Source organism: Tachysurus vachellii, chromosome 12, assembly GCF_030014155.1.
Source record: "Tachysurus vachellii isolate PV-2020 chromosome 12, HZAU_Pvac_v1, whole genome shotgun sequence".
Lineage (NCBI taxonomy): Eukaryota > Metazoa > Chordata > Actinopteri > Siluriformes > Bagridae > Tachysurus > Tachysurus vachellii.
In genome coordinates, this window is record NC_083471.1 from 2,161,986 (window position 1) to 2,164,485 (window position 2,500).

The 2,500-nt window shown below is 43.9% G+C and overlaps 1 protein-coding gene across 1 annotated transcript in view; it reads right to left on the reverse strand.

Moving 5' to 3' along the window:
• The window catches only part of gareml (GRB2 associated, regulator of MAPK1-like), a 17,790-nt gene that overhangs the window by 11,091 nt on the left and 4,199 nt on the right, over positions 1–2,500 (reverse strand). The window contains exon 2 of the mRNA XM_060883767.1: positions 1,165–1,305. Within this exon, the coding sequence (XP_060739750.1) occupies positions 1,165–1,305 (141 nt within the window). The remainder of the gene's footprint in view (positions 1–1,164; positions 1,306–2,500) is intronic.

Here is a 2,500-nt window from a genome sequence, read left to right on the forward strand (position 1 = left end):
CCCCAGTTCAGTCTTGCTATCATCATCATCATCATCATCATCATCGTCATCGTCATCATCATCATCGTCATCATCCTGGATTCTGATTGGTCAGAAGGTGTTGATCTATTTTTTATAACAGCCCCTCGGGTTTATATTAATGCTCACGTTCTAATACGCTATTGTTTCTATTATAAAGCCTTATTTATAATAAATAGATAAAAGTAACTGTTGATATGTTGAAGGTTATCATCATCATCACCACCGTCATCACCGTCATCATTATCATCATCATAAACATCACCATCATCATAAACATCATCACCGGCATCATCATGTGCATCATCATCATTATCTGTCTACAGAATGGCAGATGAAGGACACTGATGATCTCATCCCTCCCTCCCTCTCACTCTCACTCTCTCACTTCATCCTGGCGTCTCATTGACGCCGGAAACCCTTGTAGGTGATCTCATTGGTCACATGACCTCATGGTGCCGGAGACGGGTATATTGGGTAACGCTGCTCCCAGGAGAGGAACTTCAGAGTGTTTAGAGTTCGGTATTTCGGAACGGAATTTCAGCAGAATGGGAATGATGTCAGGATGAAGTCATGCCGAAGTAGACTTTGTGAATGAGATAACCGACGCCGGAAACCCCACTGTCTAACACACACAAACAAACACACACACCCACACACACTCTCTTAAATACACACTCAAATGGCTTCCGTAGGATTCTTTATTAATGGCACGATGATGATGATGATGATGATTAAGCAATCTTCTTCCTTCTTCTTCGTGTCCTCTTACTTTGTGTGTGTTTCAGAAACAGCAGCACACACACACAGACCCACACACAGGATTAACGCTGGATGTCACAAAACATGGTGACTTCAGTGTTTTGAATATGTACAACGTGTGAAAACTGCCACTGCGGAGTTCCTCAAGGCTCAATTCTAGGGCCTGTGCAGTTCTTGATTTGAGTGTTCACATCATTTTAAGTACACCGCCATCAATGTTTATAATAAACTTCATATATAAAAGTCTATTTAACTGATAGGCAAGCTATTAGATTGTAGATTGTAGCTACTACAAAGGCCACAAGAGTGAAAAAACTTCATTCTAGCCATTTATCCTGCTGAAGGTTGGGATCATGTCTCATATACTGTCTTGGTGTGTTTTACCCTGATACTGCAGTGGGATGTCAATCTTGGGTCCGATGACGTAATGCCCCTCCTCGAGCGAGTGCGCGGTGACTGTGGTCCACTGGCGGCATGAGTGTAACAGGACGACGTCCTCCTCGGACAACCCTTCCACATTTTCGCCTACAGACAAAAACAGAGACATGAAGAACAACTCTTACAGAATATGGAAGAATTACACATCAGGTCAAACTGTATCCCTGTAGCCACCATCCTTCTACCCCAATACACCCCAACAGACACTAATTCCATCCTCACCTCATTTTTCATGTTCGGTATTATTATTTATACCTTACCCACATGTGCCCAAACATGTGGCCACCCCATTCCCATGTGTTACATTACGATTCCCACCCCATTCACCACATAAGCCATCTAAAGCTTACTCATGTGAGTCCAAACACCACCACCCTGTTAGGGTGAACTGTATTGCCATCTCCACCTTATCTCCATATACCCAGATAAACCCACATATATAATAATCCCCTGCCATTATGTGCCCTAAAAACTACCCCCATCCCAACCTTATCCACATATGCCCCAAAACTATCTCTTCCTTATTCCAACATCCATCCCCATCGACATTTGCCTTTCTACCATGCCTCACCATATCCCAGTATACCCCAACTCCATTCCCATATCATTTATAACATCCCATATTACTGTGTCCATTTTATATCTCCACCCTTATACCCCTAAACCATACTCCTACCTGTCCCCACAGCCATTACCCCATAGATACTGTGTGTGCCTGAAAACCCTTAACCTATCCTCAGAACATCACATCCCATCCCATCACTTCAACCCCAAACCTTTCCCTTTTGCCCTTATTCAATACCATCCCCACCCCATCCACAAGTGCCCCAACCCCTTACCTAGTTCAACACCAATTCCAACCACATTCCTACAAGTCCTAACCCCTAATCCCAACTCTTCCCAACATCGGCCTAATACTGTCTCCATTCCCATCCCTATGTTCCCCAACACCATCATTTCCATTCTGCCCATAACAGTGGATCCCAACCTCAATCCTACCTCCAGTGGTCCCAGCTCTGTCAGCAACACCGTTCACCGTGTGCCTCCAACACCAGCTGGTGTGTGTTAAACCACTGATTCATCAGCATGCATGATCAAAACCTTTAGAATGATATATTTTCGTTTTAATATCCCGTCACTACCCCAGACTGTCCAGGTTCCCTGTTAAACTGTGCAAGGTTTAAATGTTGATTTCCCCCATTCTTGTGCATCTCTTCAACTCAGACTAGATTTCTCTGGCAGTAAGCTGAACTAAACATGCACACACACACACACACACACA